Genomic DNA, 20,428 nt, shown 5'->3' with positions numbered 1-20,428 from the left:
CCGATCCCTATATCGGGCGTATCAACACTATACCAAGATTGCAAATTGAGTATTGGTTCGCCAAACCGATCCCTATATCGGGCGTATCAACACTATACCAAGATTGCAAACCTCGCTTACTATATTTTCCTCAAGCCATATTTGCATGGATGACAGGACATTTTTCTTACTGTTCTTTCAAACTCTTGGTCCATGACCTTGCTATAAGTTTGATTTTTACAACATAAATGCAGTGGTACTACTAAGATAAAAAGCTTTGATAATATTACATTCAGGGTTGACCTATAAACAAATGCTAGAATGATATTGCAATACACATAATAAGCTCATTGAATCTTTCTAGTTTACAGGATGATATTAATGTGAATGTTTCGATGTTTACCTAAATATCATTGCCAATCAATATTGCCACTCATTTTGAGATATCCTCAAGCTCCTATTTACGATTTTTTTTATATAACATTATAGCTCACAGTTAATCTGAAAAGAAAACTATAAATTATTCAAGACCTCTCCCTATATCAAGTTATGCATTTCCTCAGAAGCAAACTACATTAACAAAGGAGTTGCAGCCAACAACTTGACATGTTTTCTGCATATGCCATCCTTACCATTAAGAACATGTGCAGAGAATGACTTTCTGTAACTCCCAATAATTGATTGTTGCTGACATCCATTCCATTCTTTCCTGATATAGAGAATGCTTATTATTGCCAACAGGGCAGCTGGAGCAGAGGGGGAAAAGAATCCTTTGTCAAAATCCTTGAATAATAAATTCGCTAGTCCTTGACTTCCGACAAGACATGCAGATTCAAAAAAGATCATTAGCCAGAAGGTATCACTTAGCAAATCTTGCCGGTGACCTTGCTGCAAAGTAAGAAAAGCACATTAGCTGAAAGTCCTAAATAGCAATATAAATAAGTCAGTAACAGCTTGAAGCACAAACCTTCTCATGTTCTATTACCATCCATGTTTCAAAACAGAAGGAGAACACAGATGATGCAAGCGATAGGCATACACTTGCTACCCATATACTTGGATGCCTGCTCATGCTTTTCAAGACACCCACAAGAAGATGAAGCATGCAGAATAGCACACATGCCCTTCTTGGGCCTCTACAAATATCAGTAAATTAATCATTAATTTCAACGCACTGCATAGCTAATTGTAGAGAACATGAAGTTGATTACATAAAGAATAAATAAAAATAAATAGTTAAAATTTATCTTCTGGAATGTAAATAATGACATCAAGAAGATAAATCATAATTCAGTATCAAAGTATATGGTCAACATGGCTACTAAGGAATCAAATTGTTCATGAACAGCTACAGCTCAGCTCAATAATGAGGTCACTCAACTTTGTTTAGCTAATAAACAAGCCAAGCTTGAACAGATTTTGTCAAGCTCAAATAACACTTTCATATAACAAGCTCAGCATGAGTAGCCAAGTACTCGGTTCAGCTCATTTCCACTAATGGTAAGATAACTCATACCAAAGATAGTGCACAAAGTACAATTTGTACCCAGATTGTCCTCGGCCATAATAGTACAAATTCATATTTCATAATACTGATATTTCACCGTGGCTACAGGTCATATGGTCAGACACAATGTGGCATGAAGATTGGATCTTCATTGTGCTGACCTATCTTGTTCCAACAATATAATTGAAGTATTATCCATCAAGAATCGAGAACTTCCTATAATTGAATCTCAGCCCAAAAATTTGCTCTCCAAAAATCAGTGCTATGTTCTTGGCCAAGGCAGATCGAGGCAAGAGATAGACTTGCAGTGAAACCGGAAATCCAAATTGCGGGAAGAGAAGCTAAACTAGTTAGTTCATAATTTGATCTGATATGAGTAATAAAAACCCTCTAAATCAGAATGGGATAAAAAGCAAGGAGTAGACTTCATCCAGACCCAGAAACAGGAGGCATACTCTGAAAATAAGGATGTGAAGCTGGGAGGAAAAAACTAGGCAAACTTTTGAATGTGCACCATGGCAATGATGGGCTATGGAATGTGAAGTTAGGAATGTTTGAGAGTTCTTTTGATTGGATTGTGCCAAAGACACTTAAAGCACATGGAATAAGATATCATGAACCACCTAAGTGGGGAAGCATTTCTATCAGTTATTGCTAACCGGTTTCCTTCGAAGTGTTCTAGAAAGAGTAACTAGGAATCAAGAATCAAATGAACTCTACAATGCAGATGAAGACCATCACAGAACTAGCCTATTCTGCAAATCTGTATCGCCTGCAAGAATAGATGAATACCTAAGATTTCAGAGGGGAAAATGTAAAACACAATCTATCTGTTGTAACTAAAGATTTTCACATCACATGCCCAACTTCAATAGCTTATATGTTTTACCTAGGGTGTTGCATCTACTCCACGCTCTCACTCTCATACTTGTTTTTTAATTACTCCATTTCATCTCAATTAGAAAGAAACATGCCCATCTTCACATCCTTGTCCCAGAGGGAGAAAGATTCATATTCTCAAAGACCTTAGACGTTTCTAGTGACTGTCTACATGCATTATGCAGAATTCTCTCATTCCTCAAATCCATGTATCATGTTTTTTCTTTTATAATTAACAACATAGGAGGATTTAAACTATTCAATAGCACAAAATTTTATTGTATACCCATAATTCCCAGGCATTTCCATACACTAAATTTCAAAGTTTGCTTCCCGACTCATCCACCCAAATGCAATGTCGTGCATGTTCCCAACTACAGTTAGTAATTGCAAACCATCAACAAAATTTACAAAGAAATATAGAGATCAGTTAGGAGCACTCTATATGTGTCCTTTCTTACACCAGACACAACAATCCAAGTGCTTGTGACTCTGTATCCGCATTACTAGCTCTTGGTGCACTTGAACGCAAGTTAGATCCTGCCACCTTTAATTATTTTGCTGGAATTGAGAACTAATCGGATGCCAGGACAGCAAAAAGGTCAGAGCACTTAAATTTATGGAATAAAAACTATCAATACATTGAAAACTTTGCCCACACCTCAAAACTTTACTGTTGCAACCATCAGTTAATGCCAGAAATTGGTAATGAATTGATGATATTCATTGGCTATTGTTAACTTGGATTATGAACCAAGTAACAGTTATAATGTCTGGATATTCTTTTCTCAAACTTGTCAAGGCTCAAAAAGAATGTAGGACCATCAAACATACTCAGAGGGAATTACGCCCCTGCAGACTAATCAGCTACTGATATCAAGAGATGTGATGTTTAATGACAAATTTGCCCTAGGCACTCCAAAACTATAATGGAAAAGATGCAATAGAGATTCATTAGAATGTGACCAACCCTGTGCCAGCCTGTATACAAATTTAAGCTAATTAACAAACCAATTCTGAGCCTAGAAAAGCAAGACCTTGTCCATGTGAAGCTGGATTGGATAACTCAAGGCAGTCTTTCAGCCTATCCCAAACTATGCACTAGCAATCAACTTACATCACACATCTACCCAAGGCAATCAACTCTAGAATCAGATATATAGCCTGTTGCTGGAAACTGGACCTGAGGTCGGCCGTCGGCTGAGAAGGAGGAGCTCCGGTAAGGATCGTTGGGCTGCGGGTGGCAGCGGTCCGTCGGCGGGCGGCGTCCTCCAGGAGACCTGCAAGAAGAAGCCGGTGGCCGGAGGTTTCCGGCGCCGGCCCTCCGATGCTTAAGTCAGAGGAAGAATATGAGCAGGAACAAATTATCCAGAGTTTCAGTGTCCGGCCCCCTTTATGGTAGAGGGGTTCCCCTTTTATAGTGGGGTGCTGGGTTACCTGTGATGCGACAGGACCAGATTGCCGTATGGTTGAGCACGTCGCATGAATTAGTACATGATCATGTGAATTAATGCTTTGCCGTAGAGGTTGAGGTCGGGGTCAGGGAGTTGTCGCGGCTGACCAAACGCGGCTGAACTGACTTACCGTGGAGGATTGGAGATCCGCAAACAGCGGGAGCAATGCGCTTTAATTGTTGAGTAAGCCGGAGGTCTGCGGAGACCATGCGCATTAATTGTTGAGTAAGCCGGAGGTCTGCGGAGACCATGCGCATTAATTGTTGCGTAAGCCGGAGGTCTGCAGGGACCATGTGCATTAATCGTTGCGTAAGCTGGAGGTCTGCAGAGACCATGCGTATTAATCGTTGCGTAAGCCGCCTAAAGCGTGGCTCCAAACTGGGCCGTAAGAGGATGTGACAGTAGCGGGCAGTTGGTGAGGTCTGACTTCTAGGGATCGGATGCCTTCCGAGGTCGGACGCTTTCCAGGTCGGGCGTTCCGAGGTTGAGAGTCCAGGGTTGGGCGCCTGGTCGGGCGCCAGGTCGTCCGGTGTCGGGCGTCTGGTCTGGCGCCAGGTCGTCCGGTGTCGGGCGCTAGGTCGGTTGTCCGAGGTCGGGCGCCAGGTCGGTTGTCCGAGGTCGGACGTTTGAGGTCGGGTACCCCCAACTTTCGAGTCCGAGCTGCTAGCGAGCTGGGACGTGGGAAGTAATTGCTTTTATTGCAGTGGCGGGGTTACGGAGGTTTAAGTTACGCCGGCGCTCCGCGCGCCTCGGGGCGCTTTTAATGAGGGGAGTGGAGGCGACGCCCTTTCGTCCTTCGAGGTTGTTTCGAGTAGCGGGCTCATGATGGGGCTTCGAGACCCGATGGGACGGCGCCTTGATCCCGTATCCGAGGCGTCCATCCAGAATAAATGCGCTGCTTCGGTTCTCGAGGCTGACACGTGGCGCAATCCAGACGAGAGGCGGGTTTTAGCCCTGCCGATCTGAGCCGTTGGGAGGATCTATATAAACCCTCGACTTCGCCCTAGAAAAGTCTCGCTTGTTTGATTCCGCCGTTGTCTTCTCTCTTCCCTTCTCTCCCGACTGCGAGTGAGCCTTTCCGGCGACGTCCAGAGGCGATTTCCGACGATTCTCAGGGACATGTCCGGCGATCCTATCGTAGGTCGTTTTCCCACGTTGGCTCGGAGGCTTTTTCCTTTTCTTTAGATACTTGTCTCCTTCTTCTTCTTCGTGTTCATTTTTTTGCTCCTTTCTTCTTTTCTTCTTCCTTTTTGGGATGGGTCTCGGTCCCGGTGAGGTTGGGTCCACTCTGACTGAGGAGGAACTGGAGTTGGTCCGTTCCCGGTTCTTCTTCCGGCCCGGGTTTCATCTCGAACTCGCAGGGTCGGAGGATCGGATGACAAGACCTCCGCCAGGCCGGGTCGGAGTGTACGTCGATGCACTCTGGGCCGGCCTGCGGTTCCTTTTGCATGAGTTCGTAAATGACTTGCTGGTGGAGTACCAACTCATCCCAGCACAGCTCACTCCGAACTCGTGGAGGACTATTGTCGGGTTCGCGTCCCTCTGCCTTGCGCATGAGATCCCGACCTCAGTAAGTGTATTCCGCCGGTGATTTATGTTAAAAACGAACCCGGCGGATGTAGAGTGGTTGTACTTCGCCTGGAGGAGCGGCTTGTCGCTCTTCCAAGGTGCCCCTTCCTCTATTCATAAGTGGAAGGGAAAATTTTTCTTCCTTTCTTCCGAGCTCTCGTGGGGGTTCGATCCAAGGTGGGGGCGTCCCGGGCTAAAGGCCTTGAACAGACTTAGCGGTCTGTCGGTGGAGGAGCAGAGGGCCTTTGACGCTCTGCGGAGTCTCGGGAGGGACATCCTTCTGAACGAGTTCTTGACCGAGGAAGCTCTGGTGCACGTTGGCCTGAGCTCGGCGCACCCCGAGGGTAAGGGCAGTTGTACTGCTCCTTCATTTTTCAGTTCTCGCCCCATCTGTTTCTTTCTTTTGCTCTTTTGACGTTAGTCCAATACTTAACAAAAATTTTCCTTTCTTTGTTTCAGATATCCCTCACATGCCGACCAGCAACGCGTCCCTCTTCGCCCGGCTGAAGAGGTCGGAAGAGACCGGCGGGGCTGTACCCAAGCCCCGCAAGAAGGCCAGGTTGGCCGCCAGTTCTGCCCCTGCCGAGGCGAGGGGCTCGGGGGCTGGGGCCTCGGGGTCTTCCCGGGGCAGAGCCCCAGTTCTCGAGCGCGCGAGCTCGGGCTCCGGGGCGTCGGGCTCGGCTTCTCCGACCCGCCCCGCTCCCATTTCCCAGCAAGCGAGCCGGCCAGTTATTCGCCTGCGGCGCTCGGAGCCTGAGCCGAGCAGGGGCCCCGGAGTTCCGGGCTCGTCCCGTCCTGTTGCCACGGGCTCAGGCGGGGCGAGTTCCTCAGGGGCCGGAGGGCGCTCTGAAGGGGGATCGGCCGAGCCAAAGTCCCCGATCCCGGAGGGCAGCTCGGCCTTCCGGGATGGCGATGTCGCGTGGGCTGTATTTCGCCACGCGATGCTCCCAGCTGACCGGGCTGAGTTCGGAGCTCTCGGCCTCGAAGAGATTGTCGACCAGACGTATTGTAACACTGCTCGGGTAAGATGCCTTCTTATCTTGGTCTTAGTCGTCAGTATTTCCTTCATGCTTGCTTATTGCTACTTTTCCTGCAGCATATACACGAAGTAGACACTCTGGTGTTCATTGCCTCGGAATGCCAGAATGAGTCTCGGCGATTCCAAAAACAATTGGAGACGGCCGAGAAGAGGCTTGCTAAGGCAGAGGCCGCGCTGGCGGAAGCTGTAGCGCGGAGGGAGGCCACAGAGGCGGGTCGGCAAGCAATTGTCGACGAGCTCGAAGAGGAGAGAGCCGCACACTCCTTGACGAGATCAGCACTGCGCGCCTCCGAAGCGCGTTTGGCCGAGGCCCGTTCTGAAGCCGCATGCCACAAGTACGAGGGCGGGGTTCTCCGCCTAAAGGTTGAGCAGCTCGAGGCCCGGGAGAAGAAGGCACTCGAGCGAGCGGAGAATGCCGTGGAGTTCTTCAAGGAGTCGAAAGAGTTCCGCGACATGCTGGAGGAGGAAACTGTGGACGAGTTCCTCCGGGGCTTCGAGAACTTCCGAAGGCAGATGCTTCGATTTTGCCCCCAGCTCGACCTTTCGGGGATCCGTCCGAGGATGGGCCTGAGCGGTGAGACCGAGGACGAGGTCCCCGCAATTATTGCGGCCGAGGAGGAGCTCGCCGAGATCGAGGCCGGTATGGCCGACCAGGCGACATCAGAGGCTCCCCCCGAGGAGGTCGCCGAGGAGGCTCACGGGGCCACTGACGAGGCCCCGATCGAGGTCGCCGCGGAGGCTCAAGGGGCCACTGACGAGGCCCCGACCGAGGTCGCCGCGGAGGGTTTGAAGCCAGCGCCCGCGGAAGGCCCTCAGGTTATCGCTATAGACGACTTTGAGGGTGATGCCAGTGCAGCCGCCACTCCCTAGGACTTAGTCTCTCCTTTTATTTTTCTTCTTGTTGTAAACCCTCGGCCTTCAAACTTGTCGTTCGGTCGGCCCTCAATTTTGTACTTCAGCCTTCGGGCTTTTTATTAATGAAAGGATATTTTTGCCAGTTCGTACTTGCTTTCCTTTCCTCTGACTGATTTATCCAAGTGTCCGAGCTCGGCTAGGCTCATAGACTTAAGTTTGGATTATGCTCGCTACATTATCAAGCTTAGGTCCGATAAAAATGACTTTTTGGCGCCGGGCTCAGATCTTAGGAAATTTCACTTAGTCTTTGGGCTCGGTCAGGATCGTAGACTTGAGTTCTATGTACTCGAGTTCCAATTACGCTTGCTAGGGGGGCTCCGGGCTCAGACTCTAGGAAAGTTCACCAAGTCTTTGAGCTCGGATTTGAAGTTTGCAGGGCCGCTGAGCCTGGCTCCTGAATTTCGAAGACACCAGGCTCGGGCCTCAGGCCCCAAAGGGGTTTTGCTAGACCTCCAGATTCATCTTCTGGGGTATTTGGCCAAGTTTTTGAGCTCGACTTTTTCGGGCGTAGGTTTATAAAAAATGCTAGGGTCGGTCCCTAAGGAGATCGTGAACCAAGGTCGAGTTGTCGTCAGGGCCTTCATAGTTGTTGGCCTCGGGCTTGGTCGAGGTTCTGGCGAATAGAGTCGGAACCTATGGTGAGTGCCTTGGCCCTCTCGAGCTTGACCAGTGCGTCCGCGGTCGAGGTCGTTACTGCAAACTAACGTCGACTTCTCGATGTTTGGGGCTTGGCCGAGCCCTTATTTAGAAGGATTTGTATGAATTAACATGGAGATCATCGATGGAGAGAGCGTGCACGAGGTTGGCGGGACCTCGGCCTTGGATTTACTCAGAGGGGCATCCCGACCTTGGTCGGGGGGAGGCCCCAAGCTCAATCGGGATCTTGCCGGTAGTACGTAAATAGACAAATGTAATGGAGCAGGTGTCAAGTGGGATGTACCTCTTGCACCTCCGAGACCGAGCGCTCCATGTTGAAGCAGGTCGCTTTGTTTCTTGGTCGACTTTCGGAGGCGTCCTTTAGCTTGGAGTCCGTTTCGGGAACGCCGACGAACCGGGAGATATTGCCGCTGTTGGAGTTTTTCGCGGGTGTTGTTTTGTTGTCGCTGTCAAATGTCCCGGAGGCCCGCAAAGGCATTGTCCCCGATTTTCTGAGGTTGAGGGAGCTTGGGCTCGCTGTCAGCCTGGTGGTACTTTTCGAGGTCGAGGGAGTTTGGAACTCTACGATCGACACACGGGGCATCCCGACCTTGGTCGAGGTATCGAACGCGAGGTCGAAGGAGCTTGGGCTCGCTGTCGACCTGGTGACGCCTCCCGAAGTCGAGGGAATTTGGGACTCTACGGTCGACACACGGGGCATCCCGACCTTGGTCGAGGTATCGAGCACGAGGTCGAGGAAGCTTGGGCTCGCTGTCGACCTGGTGACGCTTTCCGAGGTCGAGGGAGTTTGGGACTCTACGGTCGACACACGGGGCATCCCAACCTTGGTCGAGGTATCGAGCACGAGGTCGAGGAAGCTTGGGCTCGCTGTCGACCTGGTGACGCTTCCCGAGGTCGAAGGAGTTTGGGACTCTACGGTCGACACACGGGGCATCCCGACTTTAGTCGAGGTCTCGAGCGCGAGGTCGAGGGAGCTTGAGCTCGCTGTCGACCTGGTGACGCTTTCCGAGGTCGAGGAAGTTTGGGACTCTACGGTCGACACACAAGGCATCCCGACCTTGGTCGAGGTATCGAGCACGAGGTCGAGGGAGCTTGGGCTCGCTGTCGACCTGATGACGCTTTCCGAGGTCGAGGAAGTTTGGAACTCTACGGTCGACACACGAAGCATCCCGACTTTAGTCGAGGTCTTTGAGGGAGAACGAGGCCGAGCTCGACGTTGACGTAGCATGGCGTTAACCCCTCAACTGGGCCATCCGAGCTTGGTCGGGCATCCGAATTTAGTCGGATTTCCTGGAGTCCACAAATGTTTTATCGTCAGGAAAAGTGTAGAGTAATCAAAAGGGAACTATGAATAGATTAGCACAGAGAGGAGCGCGAAAGTCGTGTTTCCGGGTGTTGGAGACCCCTAGGGGTCCTATTGGTAGTACATTCGGAGATTCTCGGAGTTCCAGCTCCGTGGGATGGGGGTCCCTTCGAGAGACTCCAGCTTGTACGCTCCGGGCCGTTGTACTCGAGCGATCCGGTACGGTCCTTCCCAGTTTGGGGCGAGCTTTCCTTGTTAGGTGGGCTGAGAAGCTTCGGCTCTCCTGAGGACGAGGTCCCTTACTTTGAAAAGCTTGGGCTTGACTCTGGAGTTGTAGTACTAGACTGTTTTCTGCTGGTACCTTGCCATGCGGACTCGGGCAACCTCTCGTGTTTCTTCAACGAGGTCCAAGTTATGAGCCGAGAAGAGTTGGAGCCGGCGTCGTAGTGCTCCACTCTCGAGGAGGGGAGGCCAATTTCCAGCGGGATAACAGCCTCCATCCCATATGCCAGGTTGAAGAGGGTCTCGCCAGTGGGTAATCAGAACGTAGTCCGGTAAGCCCAGAGAACGTTGTACAAATCCTCGACCCACTGTCCTTTGGACCGATCGAGCCTGCCTTGAGCCCCTGCAGAATTGTGCGATTTGTTACCTCAGTTTCTCTATTTGTTTGGGGATGGGCGACCGAGGTGAAACGGTGGTCGATGCCGAGCTCAGAGCAGAACTCTCTGAAACGGATGTTGTCAAACTGGCGGCCGTTGTCAGATATAAGGATGTGGGAGAGCCCGAATCTGCAGATTATTGACTTCCAAATGAAGTCCCGCATCTTCTGCTCGGTGATCCGAGCTACAGGCTCAGCTTCGACCCATTTGGTGAAATAGTCGATGGAGACGACCAGAAACTTTCTTTGCCCAGTGGCTAGGGGAAAGGGCCCCAGGATATCAATCCCCCATTGGGCGAATGGCCAAGGGGCGATAATTGAGGTCAGCGGGGTCGAGGGTCGGTGCTGGATATTGGCATTCCACTGGCACCGGTCGCATCTTCGGACAAAGTCCGTTGCGTCTTTTTGGAGAGTGGGCCAAAAGTATCCTTGGGGCAAAATTTTATGAGCCAGTGCTCGGCCTCCCAGATGATTCCCGCATATCCCTTCATAGACCTCTCGCATAGCATAGTCTGCTTCTGATGGACGAGGCATCTGAGGAGAGGAGAAGTGAAGAATTTTCGGTAGAGCTTGCCTTCATATAATATAAATCGGAAGGCTAGACGCCTGATTCGGCGAGCCTCGAGCCCATCATCGGGGAGGGTTTCATTTTGTAGGTAACCGACGAGCTCGTCCATCCAGCTCGGCTCGGTGTCTACGCACATGGCCGGCTCAGGCTCTTCTATGCTGGGTGTTTGGAGATATTCAAGCGCCGTCGCCTTGGGGAGCTCGCTCATGCAGGAGGTCGCCAGCTTCGACAGCTGATTAGCTCTGAGATTTTCGGTCCTAGGGATATGGTGAATATTGAAGGAGCCTAGGGCGGATGTGAGGTCTCGCACCTTTTGGAGATATTTCTGCATCGACGGCTCTTTTGCTTCAAAGTCTCCCAAAATCTGGCTCACGACCAGTTGGGAGTCACTGAAGACCTTTAGGTTCCCGGCTTTCAGCTCCTTTGCCAATTTGAGCCCAGCAATGAGCGCTTCATACTCCGCCTCGTTGTTTGAGGCCGGAAACTCAAGGCGTAGGGCCTGCTCTGCCACCACCCCGTCTGGGCTTGTAAGGATAAGACCGGCCCCACTACCCCCCGAGGTCGAGGAGCTGTCCACATATAGGACCCATGGCTGCCCCGAGGTCTCCTTTGTTGGCGTGGATGGGTGCTCGGGGTCGTCCGGCAAAGTGCACTCCACAATGAAATCGGCAAGTGTCTGAGCTTTGATTGCCGGCCTCGGACGGTATTCGAGGTCGAACTCCCCGAGCTCGACTGCCCATTTGGCGATCCTCCCATCGCGGTCCGACCTCTGCAAGATTTGTTTGATAGGCTGGTCGGTCAGTATGGCCACAGTATGGGCCTGGAAATAGGGTCGGAGTCTCCGAGCCGAGGTGATCAAGGCGAAGATTGTTTTCTCCAACTTAGAATATCGGGTCTCAGCATCCCTGAGAACCCGGCTGGTATGGTAGATAGGCTTTTGGAGCCTGTCCTCCTCCCGGACCAAGACTAAGCTTACTGCAATCGGAGAGACGGCCAGGTACAGGTAAAGAACTTCGCCTTGCTGAGGTTTGGTGAGTAGCGGAGGGGAGGCGAGAAGGCGCCTGAGCTCCTCAAAAGCTTGCTGGCATTCCTCCGACCATAAAAAATCTTTCGGTCGCTTGAGGATTTTGAAGAAGGGGAGGCACCGCTCGGCCGATCTGGAGACAAATCTTCCCAAAGCCGCGACCCGCCCAATAAGTCGCTGTACCTCTTTGACCGTCTTTGGTGGCACCATGTCTTGCAGTGCTTGGATCTTCTCGGGATTGGCTTCAACTCCGCGCTGGGTCACTACGAAGCCCAGGAATTTGTCCGAGGTGACTCCGAACGCGCACTTTGCGGGGTTAAGCTTTATTTGGTACTTTCTGAGCTTGGAGAAGGCTTCATTAAGGTCAGCCACATGGTGCTCTGCCGTCCGGCTCTTCACCAGCATGTCGTCCACATAGACCTCCATATTTCGGCCTATCTGGTTTTTGAAGATTTGGCTGACCAGCCTTTGGTATGTAGCTCCCGCATTCTTCAACCCGAATGGCATCACCTTGTAACAATAAGTGCCCTTGTCGGTGATGAAAGCCGTCCTCTCCTCATCTTCGGGCGGCATTCGGATCTGATTATACCCCGAGAAGGCATCCATGAAGGTTAGCAGTTGATGCCCTGAGGTGGAATCCACGAGCTGCTCGATACTGGGGAGGGGGAAGCTATCCTTCGGGCAGGCCTTGTTCAGGTCAGTGTAGTCCACGCACATATGCCACTTTCCATTGGCTTTCTTCACGAGGACCACGTTGGCGAGCCAGTCCGGATAGGAGACCTCCCGGATGAAGCCGGCCTCGAGGAGTCTGTCCACTTCCTCGGCCGCTGCTCGCTGTCGTTCCGGGGCGGAGCCCCGCTTCTTTTGCCTCACGGGTCTGCTGGTTGGTTTCACCTGGAGCCGGTGGACCATGACCTCGGGGTCGATTCCTGGCATGTCAGCGGGCGACCAGGCAAAGACGTCCATGGGCTCGAAGGAATTCGATCAGACGCTCTGTTTCGCAGGAACTTAAGCCGGAGCCGACCTGTACGGTTAGTCCCGGAGAACTTTCTAGTAAAGAGATTTGCGTAAGAAGCTCACCAGGCTCTACCCGTTTCTTCCAAGGGTCGTCCCGTACATCCAAGGTTTCGATGGGCAGCATGCGGTCTGTTGCTTGGGTCGACGCCTCGGCCAGTAGCTCCCGCCGGCTTGGTGCTTCGGCCGATCGCTTTGCTTTGTAGGCCGCCATGTAGCACCGCTTGGCCACCATTTGATCTCCGCGGACCTCGCCGACTCCTTGGTTGGTAGGGAACCGCAGGAGCAGGTGGTAGGTTGAGACTATAGCTCGAAGGGCATTTAGCCCTGGTCATCCGAGGATAGCATTGTAGGCCGAAGACAGGCGGACCACGAGAAAGTCCGTCCTCAGAGTACTTTCTCGGGGGGCGAGACCAACCGTGACTAGAAGGCTGACCTCGCCTTCAACCGGGACTGAGTCCCCGGTGAATCCGACCAACGGGGCATTTATTTTCCGAAGCTGGCTTTCCGCTAAACCCATTTTTTGGTAGGCTTGATAATACAAAATATTCGCCGAGCTTCCATTATCAACTAAGACCCGCTTTACGTGAAACTTATTTACAACCATGAATATGACCACAGCGTCATCGTGAGGAGTCTCAACTCCTAAATCCTCCTCCGAGAATGAGATAGCTTCGGAGGTGCGCGGGCGCTTTGGAGAGGTCCTTCCCTCGGCTAAGTCTTCAGCCGGGCTTCCTCCTCCAATGACATTGATGATGCCGGCGATGGGCCTGTTATCATTTGGATTTTCGGACGGCACGGCGTCTTCCCCTAGCCTCCTTTCTTCACGTCGGTTCCTTACAAATCGATTGAGTACCCCGCGGCGGATAAGCGCCTCGATCTCGTCTTGGAGCTGGAAACAATCCTCCGTGTCGCGCCCGTGGTCTCGGTGGAAGCGGCAATACTTCCTAGGGTTGCGCGGGATTCCTATATCCCGCATCGGAGGCGGAGGTCGGAAAAAGTTCCGACCTTCAATCTCCATCAGAATCTCGGTCCGGGGTGCGTTAATGGGTGAGTAGTTCTCGTACTTCCCCGAATGCATCCGAGGTCGTAGCGGGGACCTCGGCCGAGGTGGGGACCTTGGTCGAAGCTGTCCCTGCTGTCGAGGCGGACTCCTCAGTCGAGGGAGATTCTTCTCACGGCGGGGGGATCAGCTTCTCTGGCGGTCGCGCTCCTCGCGGCGCTTCTTCTGCTTCTTTGAAGCCAGCTCGGTCGCACCCCGCCTGGAGGTGAGCTTCCTCAGCCTTCGCATATTTCCGGGCTCGGGCCAGCATTTCGGTGAAGTCGGCGGGGAAGCTCTTTTCAATGAAAAGAAAAATCTGTAGGAGCGAGCCCCAGTCTTTAGTGCCGACATGGCTATCGACTAGTCGAGCTCGCGGACCTCCCATGTTGCGGCGGTGAAGCGGTCGAGATACTCCCTGAGAGATTCCCCCTCCTTCTGCTTGATATCCAGGAGGGAGTCCGATGTTCGCCGCTGGCGCCGGCTGGCAGCGAAGTTAGTGGTGAACTGTCTGCCGAGCTGCTCGAAAGAGGATATCGTGCTCGGCTTTAGTCCAGAAAACCAAAGCCGAGCTGTCCCTCGGAGAGTCGCTGGGAAGGCCTTGCAGAGCACGGCCTCCGAGGACCCTTGCAGTACCATGAGAGCTCGGTAACTCTCCAAATGGTCGAGGGGGTCGGTTGTTCCGTTGTAGGGCTCCACTTGGGGCATCTTGAACCTCGGTGGGACCGGCTCGTCCTCGATCTGGCGGGAGAAGAGGGACTTGGTGGTGAATTTAAAGTCTCCTTCGCGCCTCGCCTTCCTGCTGTGAAGCACCTCAATCTGGCGCTCGAGGTTCTCGACTTTCCTGTCGAACTCCCCAGCCTGGGGGGTTGCCACGGTAGTCTGTTCCGGCTCGTGGCGGTCCGGGGACGACTCAGCCTCCGAAAGTTGCGGCCTTCGGTCTATGCTTCTCCCTGGCAACTCCCTCCGGGGAGAGGCTCGGGCCGAGTCTTGGCGATAGCACTGCTCTTCATTATTGGCCCTCAAGGACACGGAGATTCTGGCTCTGGGGCACTGGTCCGTTCGGAGGGAGCGCTGGCTGGACCTGGGCCTGCGGGGGCGGCACAGGTAGGGCTCCCTCGCGCTGCAAGCCTTGGACGGCTGCGGCCAGGGCTTGGACCTGCTGCACCAGGGTGTTGAACTGTTCCGGGTGAACTTGAGGAACTGGATCAGCCGGAGACGGTGAATTCTGGACAGAGTGTCCAGGACTTGGCGGGAGACGCCGGGAGGTGTTAGAAGCTCCTTTACTTCTCAACTTCATGGATGCAACTCGGGCCCTTCCTCTAGCGCCAACTGTTGCTGGAAACTGGACCCGGGGGCGGCCTTCGGCTCAGAAGGAGGGGCTCCGGTAAGGATCGTTGGGCTGCGGGTGGCAGCGGTCCGTCGGCGGGCGGCGTCCTTCGGGAGACCTGCAAGAAGAAGCCGGGGGTTTCCGGCGCCGGCCCTCCGATACTTAAGTCAGAGGGAGAATATGAGCAGGAACAATTTATCCAGAGTTTCAGTGTCCCGCCCCCTTTATGGTAGAGGGGTTCTCCTTTTATAGTGAGGTGCTGGGTTACCTGTGATGCGACAGGACCAGGTTGCCATATGGTTGAGCACGTCGCATGAATTAGTACATGATCATGTGAATTAATGCTTTGCCGTAGAGGTTGAGGTCGGGGTCAGGGAGTTGTCGCGGCTGACCAAACGCGGCCGAGCTGACTTACCGTGGAGGATTGGAGATCCGCAGACAGCGGGAGCAATACGCTTTAATTGTTGAGTAAGCCAGAGGTCTGCGGAGATCATGCGCATTAATTGTTGAGTAAGCCGGAGGTCTGCGGAGACCATACACATTAATTATTGCGTAAGCCGGAGGTCTGCGGGGACCATGCGCATTAATCGTTGCGTAAGCTGGAGGTCTGCAGAGACCATGTGTATTAATCGTTGCATAAGCCGCCTAAGGCGTGGCTCCGAACTGGGCCGTAAGAGGATGTGACAGTAGCGGGCAGTTGGTGAGGTCTGACTTCTAGGGATCTGATGCCTTCCGAGGTCGGACGCTTTCCAGGTCGGGCGTTCCGAGGTTGAGAGTCCAGGGTTGGGCACCTGGTCTGGCGCCAGGTCGTCCGGTGTCGGGCACCAGGTCGGTTGTCCGAGGTCGGGCGCCAGGTCGGTTGTCCGAGGTCGGGCGCCAGGTCGGTTGTCCGAGGTCGGACGTTTGAGGTCGGGTACTTTCGATCAGGTATTTTGGGGTGACCTGTATTTCCCTCAACATAGCCCATAATTTTTCTGGAAAGATGTGAAAAAAAAGGCATTCACCTACTAAACTGGCAAGTTATTACAAGGGGAGAAAACATGGAACTTGCAGTTAGAGATGCAGAACTTATTTTGCTGGCTCTACTACGAGGGAAAGAGGTAAGGTTTTATGGAATAATAATGAACTTTTGGACCGGATAGTTCAAGAAATATACACTGACAATGCTGGTTAATGGACTATGCCACCTAGCAGATAACTTTCTCCTGTTTGGAAAATGGGAATCAATCTTTCAAACATTCCTCAAGGTTCATCAGCAGATAGGTGGAGTATTGAGAATGGATACAAGACCAAAAGTTATAAAGATAAATTGTTTCATGGCCCCCCTTTAAATCATCGAGTATTCCTATTGACATGAAAAAAGTGTCACAGTACACAAAGGTATATCAACCACTTGACTCTTACAAAGCAGTGGAAGTTCAAATGCTAAAAGAGTTATTTCCAGATAATATAAAAGAGGAAATCATCATCCAATAGGTGCGTTGGCACCATTTCAAAGAGAAGAAGATTTGGCCCTCCACTCCTCATGGACATATAAATGTCAAAACGGCATATCATTACTTCAAGGGAACTGAAGCATTCATCAACCACCTAGCTGGATGAAGATATACCTTTCTCCAGCCCACCTATTGGAAAAGTTATTTATGTCTAACTTTATGCATGGAACACTTCCCACACTTTCTTTTCTTCAGACTCGTCTATATAGTTATACATCGAATTGAACGAGAACATATGCTCTATTATTCTTCAGATGCCTGACAAACTTGGACAAATATAACACCACCTGCAACTCCTAAATGAAGAGATTAATGGAAAGAATATATGAACCTGGTCAACTAGGACCAATCTTGGAAAGGTACAGCCCAACAATTCTGTTGGGCTGCTATTGCAAATGCTTGCTGGATCCTTGGAAAAAGATATGTTCACACATATACACTCATTAGCAAAATAACTAAAAAAAGAAGTCCATAATCTTTGGAACTGTCTCAAGAGGACTTGCACTCCATGCAGCTGTAGGTGGCATGTGATGCTGTGACAAGCATTCAGAAGGAGATTTCAGAATGAGCCAGTCAATCATTTAGCAATAAAAGTTGTGCCAAGAGATGGAATAATACCATGAAGATGTTTCATCAACATTCATGGCCTCTCAAATCCCAAATACGAAATGATTATACTGTAAAACATATACAATTGTACTGCAATGCCTAAGGGCCTTTTCTTCCCCCATCCCTACCCAAATGAAGGAAAAAAGAGGGGGAGCAGCAATTGACAAACCACAAGAGATAAGTGAATTCATTCCCAAGACTCGAGATAATTAACCTCATCATCTCTGTTTATTGATAAAGATTGTGCCTACTATCATAGAATGCTTCAAGACATAGAAGGGAGAGGATGATTACAAGATATATTAAAATAAATATTAGCAATCTCCAATACACAATTTTCTTCATAAGTAAGACAACCATGGAGACAATTTATACATGGACAAAAGTGATAGAAAAATTTCAAGAGAAGAGAATGAACCACCATGTGAATGATATTAGCTTGAACAAAGTAGTATGATATTAGCTTAATACCTAGAAAAGTAATCTGGTTTGCGATATAAAGGAAAGATGGACATGGATATTTATAAGGATTCATAGGATGGGCAACATTTTGATTGCTGAGTAAATATCTAGTAAAATAAAAATGGCAAAATGAAATTGAGTGACCTGTCAAGAATGTCTTGACATAAAGGAATACCTTTACGATTCTTAACAATACCTAAATCAATATGTGCTACAACAGAGGATGAGAATGCTATGATAAATGTAATTAAACTAAGAATAAGGTTAGAAATGGTATATTTTGGAGAGCATAGTAGTTGCACAATTTGCAACCGAAATAAACAGAAAGAATTGAGATGGTATGGCCACAAGCAACAATATTCCTAGGAGACCTTAGGAAGAAAGTCACTCAGATTTCTTCAAAAGAACTAAGAAATGCTTGATAGAAAGGATTTCGGGAGGCAATGGGAAGATCTAATTAAAAAAGATTAATAAAAAAAATTGGAAATGATGGTTCAGAGGAGGAATGCAAACCTTAGTATGAATAACAAGCGAGAAATCTTTTAAAAAAATGGATAGATGGGTAAATATCCAGATCTGAATAAAGGGAGACAGATCAGTAAAGTCTGCCAAACTGTTTAAAAACATGGACAAACCTCATTACCTTCAACAATGTTTTCGGTAAATATGCAGCATGACAGTTGGGGCAGGATATGCATGAGATTGCACCATGTAGCACTTAATTAGCAAAAGTTCCAAAGTATTCCACCTTCATCGAATATGTCATCGTTATTTAATCAAAATTTATTCCCAATTGGCCCATAAAAAGTTTTCTTATTCTCAACCATCGCCAGGTATTACAAGACTTTTGGCATCCACGAGAGCACCCCACCATCTAAATTTGAGAATATAAAATATTTAGAGAAATTAACTATCAAGAAAGTAATTTTATACCAGCTTCAAAGTGAGAAGTCTTGCAATAAAGTTTACTCTTGGATCATAATTGATTAAAGAAAACATCAGACTAAGATTCATCGTCTCAGTACCGGACCCTGTACACCGCCACACTAGCACAATGTCGGTATGGTACAGTACCGAATTTTTTTGGCATACCGAATGTCGGCACACCACCTATACCAGATACCGGTACGGTATACCCCATACTGTCCGATTCAAGCCGGTACAACGTACCATGCATCATATAGTATGTAAAAAATTATGGTCCTAATTTTCCAAATGAGATGGAGGAGTTACTATTAAACATCCAGAGGCTACAACAAAACAAAGATATTTTAGTGTATTTTGAAGAGAGTAATTCACAAAAAAAAAAAGAAAAAAAAAAAGATCTCCAGCTTGAGTATCCAGATTTCTCAAGAATGCGGAGATCATGTTAATATTAGTCTCAGTTCATCTCAAAGATGAAATGATCTTGCACTAAAGTGGAGACAAAATAAAAACTGTAAGATTTTAAAAACTCGCTGAAGAAACCCAGATAAGTTGTCGAGTTACTAATTTGCTTAATCAATGGTTGGATGATTAATAAAAGTCTTTCAGAACCAGAGCCCAACTGAAGAATATGAACTGATAGGATCGGGTGAAGCTTACAAGAGAGTTTCCCAATTCAATTCAATTAAACCATTTCGGATATAATGGAATGAGATCAGAAACACTTTTTCATCATAACCTTATTCAACTTTGGATCATTTACCACTAAAAACAAAGTGATTTTGGATATCAAAAATCTTCTTCTTTTCTTTTTGTTTCTGATTGTGGATATCAAAAAAACTTTTTTTTTTCTTTTTCTTTTTTCAGGAAAAAGGAGGACAAGAGCCCACCTTGATTTCGGATGATATCAGAAATCAGGAACGCATCAATTTTCTGAAATCATCGACTCATCAACTTCCTGAGTATCACGATTTCATCATGAATTTTAGCTTATGAGGATATTCAAGAACAATAATCGGTGATACAGCAATAAACTCTCTACCCAAGTGGAACATTTTGGAATACTGTCATAATACCACTAAAAATAATTTAAAAAAATAAAAAAAAAGAGGAAAATAGACTTACATGACATCAGAAAGAATGCCTGAGAAGGAGCCAAGAAAGAGAGCAGCAGCAGCTCCAGCCGCGAGACACATCGCCATTTGCTCCCTACTAATTCCATAATGTGCATACTCATACTCCCCAAACACCGATTCCAGCCCTTCCATTACTGGAAAAAGAAAGCGAAACGGAATCCATAAATACCAGAAAACAGCTACAAATCCGAAAACAACCCAAAATCCAAACTTTAATCAAAATATCAGAATAAAATCCATAATCCATAGAACAAGAAGCAGAGCGCCAACAAAGTTAAAACCAACACCCATATCTCAACCCGCAGATCCTAAAACAAAAAACTAAAATTCGGCCAACAAGAAATGACATTCGATAAATCGGATCCAGAAACCTGAGGCGAGGGAGTAGAGAAGCAAGAAACTCCTCTGGAACCGCAGGAACGGCGCTGCAGGCCCGAGATCGAGTAGCGAAGAGGCGGCGGCGCCTCTGGCAGCGGCGCTGCCCCTCGAGTAGTATGGGAGAAGGGAGATGGAAGCGAAGCAGGACGCGAAGAGGAACACGTACGACATCGGCTTCGGCTCCCATATCTCCCTCTCGATCACCACCCCCATCGCCTCCCTCCCACCCTCTCTCTCTCTCTCGCCTTTGCTTTTCCCTTCTCATTCAAGAAACGAGACAAAAAAATTTGTTTCCCACGGTCGCGTGATCGGGCTTGACGGTGACCTCACCCCGTCTCCCGCGCTAGGCCCATCACGACACAACGCCGATCGGACGGCCACCATTGCTCTGATTTCCGTAATCTTCTCCATCCCGGTTGACTCTCGCTTAATGCCAACCAGTGACATGATCCCGGTTCCGTCTCCGAACATCCAACCTTCATCTAAAG

At 49.3% G+C, this 20,428-nt stretch overlaps 1 protein-coding gene across 2 annotated transcripts in view; it reads right to left on the bottom strand.

Moving 5' to 3' along the window:
* Window positions 1-20,204, bottom strand: part of LOC103721341 (molybdate-anion transporter) — a 38,238-nt gene extending 18,034 nt beyond the window's left edge. For both annotated transcript variants that reach the window (XR_003388343.2, XM_008811509.3), the window contains exons 1-4: window positions 19,934-20,204; window positions 19,552-19,696; window positions 947-1,115; window positions 612-867 (exon numbers count right to left, since the gene is read on the bottom strand). Coding sequence is in view for 1 of the 2 variants with exons in the window: in XM_008811509.3 (XP_008809731.2) it covers window positions 612-867; window positions 947-1,115; window positions 19,552-19,696; window positions 19,934-20,153 (790 nt within the window). In the remaining variant the exon portion in view is untranslated. The remainder of the gene's footprint in view (window positions 1-611; window positions 868-946; window positions 1,116-19,551; window positions 19,697-19,933) is intronic.
* Between the last annotated feature and the right edge of the window lie 224 nt (window positions 20,205-20,428).

The sequence above is a fragment of the Phoenix dactylifera genome, unplaced genomic scaffold (assembly GCF_009389715.1).
Source record: "Phoenix dactylifera cultivar Barhee BC4 unplaced genomic scaffold, palm_55x_up_171113_PBpolish2nd_filt_p 000162F, whole genome shotgun sequence".
NCBI classification, from domain to species: Eukaryota; Viridiplantae; Streptophyta; class Magnoliopsida; order Arecales; family Arecaceae; genus Phoenix; species Phoenix dactylifera.
Note: the sequence above shows the minus strand (reverse complement) of the source record. Positions and strands in the feature narration are given on the sequence as shown.